The sequence below is a fragment of the Sinocyclocheilus rhinocerous genome, unplaced genomic scaffold (genome assembly GCF_001515625.1).
Source record: "Sinocyclocheilus rhinocerous isolate Xijiao unplaced genomic scaffold, SAMN03320098_v1.1 scaffold442, whole genome shotgun sequence".
Lineage (NCBI taxonomy): Eukaryota > Metazoa > Chordata > Actinopteri > Cypriniformes > Cyprinidae > Sinocyclocheilus > Sinocyclocheilus rhinocerous.
Genome location: NW_015641030.1, coordinates 169,195 through 183,632, shown reverse-complemented (window position 1 = coordinate 183,632; position 14,438 = coordinate 169,195). Strand labels below are relative to the sequence as shown.

Genomic DNA, 14,438 nt, shown 5'->3' with positions numbered 1-14,438 from the left:
AACCCAACCGCTGGGTCAAAACAACCCAATAGCTGGGTTTGTCCCTTTTTAACCCAGCGCTGGGTTATATTTAACCCAGCATTTTTTAGAGTGTATGTGATATTAGGGAGCAGGTGTCAGCAGAGCTCAAAAAGACACTCACACACACACATAAAGAAACTCATGAGAGGTGAGACTATTTGCCTGTTATTGCCTTCTTTTCTGTGTTCTGATGTCATATATTTTTTAAACCAGTGGATATGATCCCAAAAGTTGTGGTGTGGTTCTCCCAAAAGTGTTTTAGCATAACTTGGACAGAAAACTGGGTCAGCATGGGTGTAGTTTATAATAGCATACATGGCTCAACAATCCAAGTTATGAGGATGAGAGATCCCATTCGTTTCAAACAGTCTTGCTATGATAGGTCTCTATAAATAAAAGCTTTTTGCGAGAGTTTGTGTTTCTGTGTTTAATATCTTACTGGAGTCATTGCCTAGTGCTTTTGTAAAAAAAAAACAAAAAAAACTATGTTTGACATTGTGTTGTTGATATTAAGGGTCAATATGTCTGCAGTGTAATAGAAAAAATTGAGCAAAACATTAATTTAGCTCTTTGTTCCAGGCTGAGGATGCTGCTGTTACCACGGCAACTAATTCATTTAAACTGTTGTCCTGGGGAACAGAGAATATGATGATGATGTCATTGATACAGTACTCTAATATTTACTTTTTTGTTTTGTTTTTATAGGCTATTCTTTTCTCTTGATTTCTCTCATGTTTTGTTTAATTAATTTCATTTTTAATAGAGGTTGTTTTGAATCGTTTTGATGTAGTCTTACACCAGAATAGAGCTGAGTGCATCATGCATGGCGTTTGAGCTCATCTCGATGTCATCCTGTGTAATGAAACTGTGAATGGGCTGACTCAGAATGCCAAATATGGCAGCGGTGATATCAAAAACAAGCCCTCCACTGAAGTCGATCGATGCAGACACTCACTTAGATATGATCTCAACATTATCGATTATACTCTCATTACTCTGAATCAGGTGACTTAATATTGATTCAAAAATAATAAAAGTCCTTTGCAGTAATAAGATACAAATCAATATTTTTGAACTCCAAGTTGAATTTTTGCAACGTACAAAAGATTGTCATCGTCATACATTTAATATAATTGTGATGCAATTAAACCCGTTGAAAATGCATATTGTGTTGTTAATGAAACCTGCAGGTTTTGAGCACTAGATGGCGTTGTAGTACAAAAAGAGAGTGGAGAAAGCACGTGTTCGAAATAACATGCTGCCTACGTGAGAATATACGCGAGTATCATGTCAGAGGACGATGCAGTTCACTATCTATCTATCTATCTATCTATCTAGCTGTAATAGCCTATATTTTTATTTCATTTTTAGTCATTTTAGTAGGCCTACTTCAGCTGAAAAGCATAGTTCATTTTCAACATTTGAACAAAATGTTTTTGAACATTTTCTAAATTAAATTATTGTAATTTAAGTTTTAAGTGCAATTTTCATCTATTTGCATTTGATATCATTTCAACTTTAGTTTATTTAATCAAAACAATTTTTAATAGGACATTCCTTATTTTTATTTTTTAAAAGTTGTTTAAAAGTGCCTTGGGAATAGTACATTTTTTGAAGCATTTATGTGGACTGCATTATAACATAAATAGTTTGGGGTGCTAGTTTTGCTTTGAGAAAATGAGTTTGTGAGTGTGTGTGGTTATAGGACAGCCCATCTCTCCAGACTTCACAAATCACTCAGTGAGACATTTCAGTTAAACAGTCTTGCTGCTTTTCTTCCTCTCTCTCTCCCTCTCTTCCTCAGTCACCATCTCTCTCTCTCTCAGCCGCACAGATAATCATTTCCTTTCAGGCACTCCCCTCACTCACCATGAAAGGTGCTGTGCTGATTTATACTTAAACATTGTGTCTCAAAGCTCTAAGATTTATATGATTTCCTCTTCCTCCCCGTAGTTAATCAGCCTGTGTAAGTATATATATATATATATATATGTGTGTATGTGAGAGAAAGAGACTTGAAAGAGGGTGTCAGTGAGAGAGCGACAGAATGAACATGCTGTCTGAAATGCTCTACTAGTGTGGGCATGCAGAAATATACACAAACACACATAATCTCCAAGCTTTCATGTGAATCCCTCCTCTAAACCAATGACCTGAAGCTTACCTTTTAATAGACATTACAGAGGAGGTGATCTAATGCATTTCTGATTCAGTTTCAAACACACACACACACACACACACACACACACACTAAGACAATTATGCCCCTTACCCCTAGCTGGTGGGTATGGGATGGCAATTGACGGTTCACGTGGTGACAGTCCCCTTGTGACATCAGGGCGCGGTATGACCTGCATCTGCTGCGAGGTGATGTAATCGTTCAGAATGGTTTGCCGATTATTTATATATATATATATATATATATATATATATATACTGTATATGTACATTATTACTGTTATATTATACAGCATATAATGCACTATATATAGGGACCATAATGGTTATCAGTCTTGAAATAATAAATTAAAATAATCAGAATTAATTGTTATAAAATGTATTATAATACACTACCAATTAAAGGTTTGGGGTCAGCAAGATATGTCATTTAATAGTTTTATTCAGCAAGGATGCATTAAGTTGATCAAAAGACAGTAAATGTGTTTACAATATGATGGTCAAATAAATGCTGTCATTTTTATCTTTATCGTAAATTCTGGAATAAATGATCACTGTTTCCACAAAAATATTAAGCAACACATCTGTTTTAATTTAGCAAATGAACTTAATCAGCATATTAGAATGATTTCAGAAGGATCATTTGACACTGGAGACTGCAGTAATGGCTGGTGATAATTAAGCTTTGTAGGAATAAATTACATTTGAAAATATATTAAAATATAAAACAGTTATTTTATATTTTAATAATATAATAACAATATTACAGTTTTTACTATTTTTATCAAAAAATGTAGCCTGTGTGAGCATCAGAGACTTTATTAAATACTTTTGTTAGTTTTTATTATTATTTTTTTAAATATATTTTCATGAAAATGTGCTGTAAAAAATGTGGTATCAGCTATTGTTAAAAATATTATTATTATTATTATTATTATTATTATTACAGTTTTTCAACTGCTTAAACACAAAATCTTTACTTGTCACACTGAAACCTGACACTCAAACAGCAGAACCACACACCAAATCTGCAAAACCATACACTAATTCTTGGTCTTTGACTCAGTTTTCAATTTCATAAAATGCTTTTTGCAAAACACAACACACAATTGTAACACACTGGTGATAATTAAGCTTTGTAGGAATAAATTACATTTGAAAATATATTAAAATATAAAACAGTTATTTTATATTTTAATAATATAATAACAATATTACAGTTTTTACTATTTTTATCAAAAAATGTAGCCTGTGTGAGCATCAGAGACTTTATTAAATACTTTTGTTAGTTTGTATTATTATTTTTTTAAATATATTTTCATGAAAATGTGCTGTAAAAAATGTGGTATCAGCTATTGTTGTCTGGTGTGTATTCCAGTATTGCAAAGAAACACTTTAATTGTCTTTCTGTAGGTGGCGATAGGTACACAATGAAACATTCTGACACATGCTGGATCTTAAAATCTGTTCCCTTACAAAATGTAGTGGAATGTGGTCTGTCATTGTAGATTGTAACATCTAACATCGCTTGTTACAACGTCAATTCAAAGATCATTATCTAGTTTAAGATTGAAGAAAACACATTGACTGTTAGATGGCATTTTTTCAGAAACTAGTAAATAGTCTGTTTTTAGAGAGTGATTCTGCGTTCTCTTGACTGTTTGATTACCGTGCAGTTTACGTAATTACAACTTAACGGCCTCTCTTTGAGAATCACTATGCTTTGATTCAGGCCACACAGAAAGGAAGTGCGGTCGTTGACATGATCCTGTCACACTGCCTGCCACAGGAAACTCTTTTCTACTCTTCTCCTCTCCTCTCCTATGTATGTTTGTGTGTGTGTGTGTGTGTGTGTGTGTGTGAGTACGTTGGATGGTTTAGGTTTTCACTGCGAGGGTGGGGCAAACCTTAATTACAGACCATCTCTTCTCTTCCAGAAAGGGTCCTCTGTGTCTGTGCGTGTGTGTTTTTGCCCCTAAATGTTTTGGGAGGGTCCTTTAATGGCATATATCGCTTCGGCACTGAAGTCTCAAAACATGCATTTATAAAAAGCCAAAAATTACAACATGCCACTTAGATTGACTCTATATGAGTTTATGGGAAGAGGTGTGTGTGTGTGTGTGTGTGTGAGGTTCTACTTAGTTTAGTAGTTTAGGAAGTCTTTGTAACACAATGCATTGCATTCCTGCACTCCTGCCGGGCTCCTCGTTTGTTCCTTGCATTCTTGCCCACTCACCCCCAACCCCCTGTGTGTGTGCGTGTCAGAGTGTCGGGGGTCTCTTAAGTCTCCTAAAGACCACTTCACTCATCGAATATCCCAAAACCTGCACCAACACACTTCACAAAAACTACACACACATTTCTTCACCACACAACCGGGTTTTTCCCCAACCCCCTCTCACAGGATACCAGGGGTCAGAGGTCAAACCTGGAGACACAAAGCATAAAGAGAACAAACTGCGGAGGGAGAGATGGGGAGAGGGGGAAAAGAGAGAAGGAGAGCGAGATAGGTGAGTTACGGGTAATTTTGAGGGTGGTTAGTCAGCTGGAAAGTTGGTTAGATTCAAATCAGTATGCTGCTCAGATGACAGTACATTTATTTCGATTTGTTCTTGGCTCGTCCCATGAGTTGCGTGTTGGGTGTGCTGCATATATAAGTCGGGGTGTGAACTTTTGACCACATTCCTTCTGTATTTAGAAGTTAATTATATACTCTGTATATATATATATATATATTGTGTATATACAGTAAGTGTATGTATATTTAAAAGCAAATATATTATTTTATTAAATTATATTAAATTATATTTTATTTTATATATTTATATTTCAAATAAATATGGTAACATTTTAGTTTAGGGACCAATTCTCACTAATAACAAGTTACTTATTAGCATGCATATTACTAGCATATTGGCTGTTTATTAGTATTTATAAAGCACATATTAATGTCTTATTCTGCATGACCATATTTTAGATCCCTTGAATCAATCCCATACCTAAACGTAACAACTACCTAACAATTAAATTGGGAGTTTATTGAGGCAAACGTTAAAGTTAATAGTTAGTTAATAGTGAGAATAAAGCTAATTAAAATTAGTAACAATGTGCTCTCATTTAGATAAGTAAATATGGATGTGTGTGTCATCCTGTCAGTTGCGTTTAATTTCTGGAAGAGAGCAATGCTGGATGCATCTATCCTTATACAAATACACAGACACTCACACTCGGTGACCCGTCACAGGCTGATGTGTAATCAGACAGGTATGTAGACGTCTCATTCAAACACAGGGACTGGGAGGGCAGAACTGAGCTTTGAAGGGAGATCATTTGTGAGTCAGGAGTGTGCGTGTGTATTAAATTATAATTGTAGACTTCTTTCAAGTTGATTGTGTCTTGCGGTTTTATTATGTCTTTGTGTATCCTAGTTCGGGATGGTTTTGTTTTGGTGTTTGTGTGTGTGTGTTCCAACTTTGACTGGTGTCAGGAATGCTCTGACAGGAACTAAAGCAAATGGGCCACTAAAACTAATCTCATCCTCTTTTACTGCCTGTCTCTTTCTCTCTCTCTCTCTCTCTCTCTCTCTCTCTCTCTCTCTCTCTCTCTCTCTCTCCCCTCATTCATCCCTGCCTCTCTTTGTCCTCCTCCAGGGCATGTCTGTCTTTACAGACTATAGAAAAAGATATTCATCACCTAAGTTAAGACCCTGCACCCCTGCAGATACCTACTCCCACTACTTTGAAGATGAAGTTAAAGTTTCAAGGCTCATTACCTTTGCATTTAGAAAAAAAAATGTTTCATTTTATTTTATTTGTGCTGTTTTTTTTGTTTTATCAGAAAACAAATATAAAAAATATTTTAGTTTGGTAGTTCTAATACTTGGCATTCTTTGATTTAAAAATATATTATATAATTAAAAATATATATTATTTTGTTATTTTATTTTCTAAACAAAATCAAAAATGTTCCATTATTATTTTCTAATTATTCAATTAGACTTTTTAAAAATAATTTTATCAATAACTTGTTTATTAATAATGAATTTAATTAAAATTATATATTGTATATACATTCTGTTTTATTTTTTTCTTATTTTTCTTTTCTAATTTTTTACTTTATTTTATTTTATTTTTGTCATTTTTAAGCCACATTCATAATCTCAATTATTTTGTTTTGTTTTTTCTTTTTGAATTTTCTTTTAATTTCTTTTAATTTAATTTCTTTTTTTTTTCTAAACCACATTCATAATAATATCACACATACCTTAATGAACTGCCATAACCTGTCTGGTCTGAGATTTATTTCTACTTTGCACTGTGATTATGACACTTCATTTGTCACCTGTTGGCCAAGCATTGGCGCATGCGTGTGTGTGTGTGTGTTTGTAAGCGTGCATGGGTGTGTTTGTCACTGATTGACAGCGAGGAAACTGGCCATGTGTATGAACGTAGGACAAGTGAAAGTAGGTCACGCACACTGTTAGTAAACATATCCACTCACACAGTTTACATTTAGCAGTCGCAACCACGCCAGTCTGCATTTTCTAAAAAAGCACTGAACATTTGTTCTACTCTTTTTAGTTCAACAGTGACTGGCCTGGTGGTCTATTTTTATTTCCTCCTTCGTTTTTTTACACACACATGCACACACTGTTTCATAGAAAGGCCACAGATTTCATGTTCCTCCCTGTTTCCACAGCTACACTATCACAAAGGACTCCAGCTGGCTGTGGGAAGAGAGCAAGGGATGGAGAGAAAGACGAACAGTGACCAGCCCCTTTCTAAACACACGGCAGCTGGGCCGAACTGTCATTCTGCACCCTGGGACTCTAGTTGGCTGTGGAAAGAGAGCAAGGGACGGAGAGAAAGACAGTGACCAGCCCCTTTCTAAACACACGGCAGCTGGGCCGAACTGTCATTCTGCACCCTGGCCTGCTTACACACACACACACACACACACACACACACACACACACACACAAACACTCTGCGGCCCCTCCTCTGGCTTTATAGCGCTTTGTGTTTTTTGTTTTCCGATAATTCCCTTGGCATCTACTAGAGGGAGCCTAACTAACCTGTTTGAATGAGTTTTATCGTTTTTGTCACTTCTAACACACAAGCCCTCACACACACCCATTGGTTTCCTCCGCGTCCTGCCGTCAACATGCCCAGAGGTGCGTTCAATCTCCCCTCCTAATGAAGCATGAGGCCGAAAGGGGAGTTTCTCCAGGCAGGGGCCGAAAATAAGGGATGAATGGATGATAGAGGGGGGCAGTGAAGGAGTGGAGAGAAGGGGGTTGAGCAGGGGCCGTCTTTGATACAGCGCTGGCCCGGGCGGGGGGTAGTGTGTTTTTTAGCCAGAAGATTCACCATTCACACTCCTCTGTCGGTTGCTCGTTTGAAGCGCCTTCACAAAGAGGAGTTTGTGGGCCGGGGGCCAAAAGGAGTTTTGTCATTCACAGAGTCCCTCTCCTCCTCCTCTTTAACCTCTCGCTCATTCTTTCGCTCTTTTGAAATGAGAAGTGCTTTATCGGGCAAGAACGCAGCCAATTAATGTTCAACCAACAGCCCGAATGGCTACAAAACTACACTGTAAAAATGATTTTGTGAAGGTTCGTTTTATAAAGAAAATAGTATTTCAGTCTTTCTACATCAAATGTGACCCTGTGGTCACAAAACCAGTCTTAAGTGTCAATTTTTGGAAACTAATATTGATACATCATCTGGAAGCTGACTAACTAAGCTTTCCATTGATGTATGGTTTGTTAGGATAGGACAAAAGAAAAATCGTTAATTTTGACCCAAACAATGTATTTTTGGCTAAATATACCCCAGCGACTTAAGACTGGTTTTGTGGTCCAGGGTCACAAATATGTGTGTTACTTGCCATTTCTTTGTAAAAATTTACCTCAGATTTACCTCCCTCATATTCGATCTAAAGGTTAACTACAGTCCTCAGAATTAGTTTGTTTGCAGTAGCGTTCGGTTTGTGTTAGACGAGCGGCAGATGTTAAGACCGTTTTGTTGAGAGAAAGTTGGACGAAAACATTTCAGGGAGTTTTTCTTTCTCCGTTCCAGCCTGCTGGAGTTCAGGAATTCTGTATCACACTCCACTTCCCAACTGTTGGATAAACACGATGGCCTTGAGAGCGTGTGTGTGCGGTTTTGGAGGCGTGACGCTTCCATGATCCAAACATCAAAGTGTATCTGTGGAAACTGTGAGGTAGTCCGTAATGCCGCTAACATGGCATGAGTTGTTTTTATTCCGTGCCTTTTTTTGTGTGTGCTTGCGTGTAGGTGAAAATAAAGTAATTTGGGATGCGTCCTACACATCTGGTCTTAGAGAATATATCATACTGCGGTGGCCCATGTTGTAAAAACACTATTTTTGAGATGTTTCAGCCTCTAAAAAGACTTTGACAGCTCTCTGGCAACTGACTTCCTCTTCACTTTGTGGAGTCCAGACAACCCGTTGACCTCACTGGCATGCCTTTGTGCGGATGGGGCATCAGTGTGTGTTTCTGTTAGCTGACGTTTTTTATTAGAAGGTTAAATAAATATGTCTACCGTATGAGCTAAAATGCACTTATTTTTATATTTAATTATATTTACAATACTGTTTGGGGTCAGTATGTCTTTTTGTTTTATTCAGTTAAATATTAAAGGAAAATCTGACTTTTCCAGTGCTATAATCAGGTCACCAGTGCATCTACCAACCAAGGAAATGTCAAAAAGATTAACCCAGTAACTTTGTTTTGGTAAGCCTTTTTCTGCAAGCGTCTAAGAAAACGAGCGCGTCAGATTTCGTTCCGTGGCAAAGAAATCTCATTATAATATTACCGCCCCTTAATCTGTAAGTTTACACCCACGGCGCCGTCATTTTGATTTTCGCAAGCGACAACAGTGTACCAGTTCTAATGCCATGGCGAAAGTTTGAGCAAAACATGCTAACTGTTCTGTCTTTGGCTGTACAGACGAGCACAGAACACTATTTAGATTCCCAGCCTCAGAGGAGACAAGACAGCAGTTGATTTATTGATTTATTTACTGTATATTGTTGCTGCCACACAGATAAACATGTGATTTATTTCCCAGCAGTTTACCTTTATATTACATATTGTAAAAAGGGGCATAATATGTCTTCTTTAATACTTATATTCAGGAAAGACACATTAAATATGGCAAAAGTGTCAGTGAAGATACTGTTTGGGGTCAGTATGTTGTTGTTTTTTTGTTTTTTTCTGAAAGATATTCATACTTCTATTCAGGAAATCCGCATTAAATTGATAAAAAGTGACAGTGAAGACATTTATAATGTTAAAAAAGATTTCTATATCAGATAAATGCTAAAAAAAACTTAAAATTTATGAAAAAAAATCACATTTTCAACAAAAAATATTAGACAGCGCATCTGTTTTAAACAACAACAATAATAAATGTTTCTTGATCATCAAATCAGCATATTAGAATGGTTTCTAAAAAGATAATGTGACACTGAAGACTGAAGTATAATAGCTGCTGAAAATTCAGCTTTTCCCATAAATAAATCACATTTTAAAATATATTAAAATATAATTAAATTGTTTCAAATTCTAATAATATTATTGTTTTTATTTAAAAGTAGACAGGATGAACATTTATATTTGACCATGAGAATCTCAATGCTTTTACAGTATAGTGTGTGATAACATAAAAAATTCCACATTGTTCCAGCTTGGAAAATCACATCTGACTGTAGTTTAAAGGGCTCCAGGTGGGTGGATGTTTTGGACTATTTGACCTGTGGTTTGCCATTTGTCACAGAAAGAGAGAGCGAGAGGAAAGGCTTTAGAAATAAACCGCAGGACTGGGTGGGTCAGAGAACGCATACATACACGCTTGACACATGACACAGACTCATACACACAGGTGAGAACAAGCACACACAGTGCCCGGCTCGAGTGCCGTAATAGTTTAAAGAGAAAGCCTGGCCTACTTTCCACATGCACCGTAACCCAGTTTACATAGATTCAGACGCACGGAGCGGAGTCACAAACCTGCTCCACATCCCTTCTGTGTGTGAGAGAGCTGTTAAAAGACAGCGCATGATCTTCTTACAGTTCTGTAATCTAAAACAGATGTGCTTTGGCACACACATTCTCGTATGCTCAGATGTCAAGCAAAAGAGAGATCTTCCAATCTAATCCGTTCCCTTCATGTGTTCAGGAGTAGTGTGTGTGTGTGTGTGTGTGTGTGTGTGTGTGTGTGTTTGTGCGTGTGTCAGGGCTTGCACTAACCTGCTCCTGCCAAAAGCAGGAAATGAGGGAGCTGTAAGAAAATGGACTGCCACTGTTTAGTCTCTGAACACGCACACACGCACACATACACAGTGTTTAGTCTTCTCCAGCAGCTGTGCTATTCTAAGCAACACAGGCAGGAAGAACAGAGAGAGCAGAAATAGATGGATGATATTGGGACAGTAATTCTAAACTCCTGTTGTAGTTTTGCTCTGCAAAACTTCACAATAATCTACTCTAAACATGCTCTACTATACTATGACATTACAGTGCCTACCTAACACTCTTCTACTTGTTTCCGCTCTACACAATTCTATTTCATGACATTGTTTTTTATTTGTTTCTGTACTTAAACTATTCTACTCTACTCAACTGTATTATATTCTAGTTTTTTCTATTCTATTCTGCTTTTTTCAAAACTTTTATTCTCCATTAGTTTTATTGTATTCTAATCAAATGTATTCTTTTCCAATACTCAACTTTTATTTTTCTTCTATCCTTTTCTATTCCACTCTGTTCAGTTAAGTTTACTCTAGTCAAGTCTGCTCAGCTCTGTTCTGTAGTATTCTACTTGATTCAGTTCTTCTCAAATCTTTTCTATTATTCTATAACGCTATGCTATTATGCCAGTCTATTCTACACTACTGAAATGTATAGTATAGTATGTATAGTTTCTTCCATTTTCTACTCAACTCTACTCAAATCTATTTTAGTTCACTTTATCTACTCTTTATTCTACTTTTCTATACATTCTATAGTTCTATTGTTCTAAACAACAATTATCTTCAAGTTTACTGAATTATACTCTACTCAGGTTCATTTTATTATTACCTTTTATATTATATCCACTCTATTTCACTGAATTATACTTTATTCTTTTCTGCCCTGTTATATTATATATTCTAGTACTTTCGTCTCTACTTGTTCAACTGTATTCTACGTAACTTTATTCTGTTCTACTCTATTGAATTGTTTTGAATTGAACTTTAACTTATTCTACTCTATTTAGACCATTTTCTATTCAACTCAACTCAATTATAGTATATTTTAGTTTACTTTATTCTACTCTTCTCAACTTTATTCTACTCTGTTATATTCTGCTGTGCTCAACTGTACTTCATTCACTTTTACTCAACTTTGTTCTACTCTTTTTTTTTGTTGCTCTATGCAACTTTTTTCTACTCCGCTCAAGTCCACTCTACTCTACTGTACTTTACTCAACTCTGTACTAATCTGTTCTAATCTATTCTAAAATATTGTATTTCTGTTGTGTTGTTCTCTATATGATACTTTAAATAGTTCCACGATACTCCAGCTTTACTTTCATTTCTTATGTTTATCCCTTTTCACATCATGCACCTATAGTTATTGTCTTGTTATATTTTGACTGTTAAATTAATTTTGCCACTAATTGGTCAGTTGATGAATGTGCTAATTAGTTGTGCAAAATTTCACTGAGTAACCTATCACTTCCTCCTACTCCACAGTATCATCATGTATAACCACCTACAAGAAAACCCCACCCCCAGTCCCGCCCAGGTCAACACCCACCAGACCATACATCTCTATAACAGCCCAGAGCAGCACAGAATCTGCACAAGATGCCTACAATGAGCTCACCAGTGCTGGTCCTGCTAACCGGGCCTTAGCAGCGGTCCAGTCGGGCCTCAGCAACTCCACAGAGAGCATTGATAGCATGAAGGCCCTGACAGCAGCCATTGAGGCAGCGAACGCTCAAGTCCACGGCCCAGCCAGCCAGCATGTGACCAACAGCACCATCACCTTCACCACAGCCTCCGCCACCACTAGCGTAAGACACATCTCACAGGAAGCTAAGAGAGATGCCCTCAGGAAGTGCCTGTCTATAGGGATACAGGTTGGCCACACACACTCACACACACGCACATCTGTGTTGCCTATAGGGTTACAGATTGTATAAGCCAAACCAAACTTACATAGAAAACAAGAAACAGAGAATTATATGTGAAATTCAATACAGGAGAGTCAATTTACAAAAAATAAGTAAACATTCATCTACTCATATTTATGGAAAAATAGACTGTGTCTCAGAACCTTCAGAACAATATACTAGTATACTACTCTTATTTCTGCAATATAAAGATATGGCAAAAATAGTAACATTAGTATGCCAGTATGCTATTCCAAATTCAGCTGAGCATTTTTTACAGAATATAGGCCTACTGTGATCATTAAGTATGCTCTAAGATTGTGTAAGCTATGCCCAAAAATGCTGTTAAGTTTTGAGACACAGCCATTATTAATGGTATATTCTCTGATTATTAAGTAGGCATACGTGTAGTATGCACTATGATGCCCAAATATGCTATCATCTAGGTAGACAGCATATTGGGTTTTAGAACACAGCCATTATCTATAGTATATTCTCTGATTTTTGTGTGTGCTTCAATACATTACATGCTATGATGCCCAGAAATGCAACTATTAACAACAACTATATAGCATCTATATAGTATACACTGTAATGCTGTCTAGATAGGTAGCATCCTAGGTTTTTAGGGGCACAGCCCCTAACATTATCTGCAGTATATTCTCTGATTATTAGCCTAAGTATGCATCAATGTAGTGTACAATTTTCACATTTTACATCTACATCATTTAATACTAAAATATCTACTGACAAATTAGATGGGCCAAGACAAGCACATTTGCAGCAACAAATCTGACAAGAATCATTTAAAATTTACTTCTGACACCCAGACTCCATATTGAATGTGCGTTTGTCTGCGTTTAGGTGGACGGTCCTGAGGAAACCAACCAATCAGAAGTGCACTGCAAGTTTCAGTCGGTCGGCATTCAAGTAGAGGAGGAGAGATGGTAAGTTTATCTACACCCACTCACTCTCTCTCACACACAGCATATTCCATTACATCTCTCCATCCTTTAACTCCCAACATGTGCTCATTCAGATAAGATAAAGTCACTTAAAACATTACAGATTTGAGGATAGTGATTATAAAAGTGGAAGAATGGAAGGTGTAATAGGAGAGAGAAAAGAAAGTTGTAATTTCAAGCACGTGCTCCTGTGACAAAGACCCTTCCATTCTCTGTCTCTATTTCACACACACACAGCTGTCCCTATCATGGTGGTTTGGGCATTGGGGCCTCCTGAAAGGGTAAAGGAGTGGGAGGCAGAGAGACAGCTGCTCTGTGTGTGTAAGCGGGTGTGTCTGTGTGTGCGTGCACGGCCATCTGTTGCTGTGCCCATTATGAAGCAGGCAGGCTGCTGGGTCACAGACATGGTCAAGTATCGACCCCCTGTCTCACTTCTCTCTCGCTCTTGCTTTCTTTTGCTTTCTCTGACTCGCACACCCTCAGATGTCACTGTTTTAGCATCCTGTGAGAGGGAGGGACATAACGACAGGAGGAGGTAGAGGCCGCTAGATGTTCAGTCTCTGTGTGTTTCCCTTAAAGTTCTGCTATAGGTCCAGCTGAAGCATCGTAAAATCACTGTCTTGTAGCCAAAGTGCTGCTCAAGAGTACAGATCAAATGCCAGAGCAAATATGTTACACTCACACACACATACTGTGTATAAACAGTTGTTTTACAGAAGGTTGGATATGTTTAGAGTCAGTTGTCCTGTTCCAAATCCAAGTGAACTGTCTATGGAGGCAGTATTTTAAGACATGCTTCCAACACTGGTATACCTCACAGACACCTTGTCTCAGCCAGCTTTAAAACAATATCACAAATATCCTTCATAACCAACAGAATCCATAAATAATGCATCATTTATTGAAAAAAAAGTAATTTGGTGTTGTTTATGAATGTTTTACATTCAGTACAAAAAGGTATTAAAAATACCTATGCAAAAAATACTATTTTTATTATATTCTACACTGAAAATTGCAGTTAGATTAGTAACATGCTGACATCACAGTATTAGTTATAAATATATTTCATTAAGTACTGAAATGTATAAAC

At 36.9% G+C, this 14,438-nt stretch overlaps 1 protein-coding gene across 8 annotated transcripts in view; it reads left to right on the top strand.

Moving 5' to 3' along the window:
• LOC107754193 (disks large-associated protein 1-like) overlaps positions 1 to 14,438 on the top strand; it is a 137,416-nt gene that overhangs the window by 112,104 nt on the left and 10,874 nt on the right. For all 8 annotated transcript variants that reach the window (XR_001641552.1, XM_016570556.1, XM_016570555.1 and 5 more), the window contains 2 exons: positions 11,962 to 12,350; positions 13,248 to 13,330. Coding sequence is in view for 7 of the 8 variants with exons in the window: in XM_016570556.1 (XP_016426042.1) it covers positions 11,962 to 12,350; positions 13,248 to 13,330 (472 nt within the window). In the remaining variant the exon portion in view is untranslated. The remainder of the gene's footprint in view (positions 1 to 11,961; positions 12,351 to 13,247; positions 13,331 to 14,438) is intronic.